This window comes from Buceros rhinoceros, unplaced genomic scaffold (assembly GCF_000710305.1).
Source record: "Buceros rhinoceros silvestris isolate BGI_N320 unplaced genomic scaffold, ASM71030v1 scaffold30540, whole genome shotgun sequence".
Classification (NCBI taxonomy): Eukaryota; Metazoa; Chordata; class Aves; order Bucerotiformes; family Bucerotidae; genus Buceros; species Buceros rhinoceros.
The window spans coordinates 3,919-4,313 of NW_010389496.1; the positions used below are offsets into that span (position 1 = coordinate 3,919).

General features: G+C 65.3%; 1 protein-coding gene across 1 annotated transcript in view; it reads left to right on the forward strand.

Annotated features, from left to right (window-relative positions):
* VPS33B (vacuolar protein sorting 33 homolog B (yeast)) overlaps positions 1-395 on the forward strand; it is a gene marked incomplete at both ends in the record, with an annotated part of 5,314 nt that overhangs the window by 3,821 nt on the left and 1,098 nt on the right. The window contains 2 exons of the mRNA XM_010134513.1: positions 125-179; positions 262-308. Of these exons, the coding sequence (XP_010132815.1) occupies positions 125-179; positions 262-308 (102 nt within the window). The remainder of the gene's footprint in view (positions 1-124; positions 180-261; positions 309-395) is intronic.

Sequence of the window (395 nt, forward strand, 5' to 3'; positions counted from 1 at the left end):
GGCTGGGGAACGGGGGGACTCGAGGGGCTGGAAGGGCTTTTCCAGCCCAAACCATTCGGTGATGATGCTGAGTGGAGGGACTGGCTGCTCCAGGGACCTCAGCTCAGCGCCCGCTCCCCATCAGGTGTCCCCCATCGAGAGCCTGCGCCTCATGTGCCTCCTGTCCATCACGGAGAACGGTGAGGGGTCCGGCTGGGCAGGGCGAGGTGACACTGGGGCCCCTTAGCCTTGGGGCAGGTCTCAGCCGGATGCTCCCCGCAGGTCTCGTCCCCAAGGATTACCGCTCCCTGAAGACCCAGTACCTGCAGGTGGGTGTCCACGGCTCATGGCAGAGCAAGCATTGGGGCAGACTGGTCCTCCTTGCCCTACTAATGCTCACCACGAGGGGCTGGGCC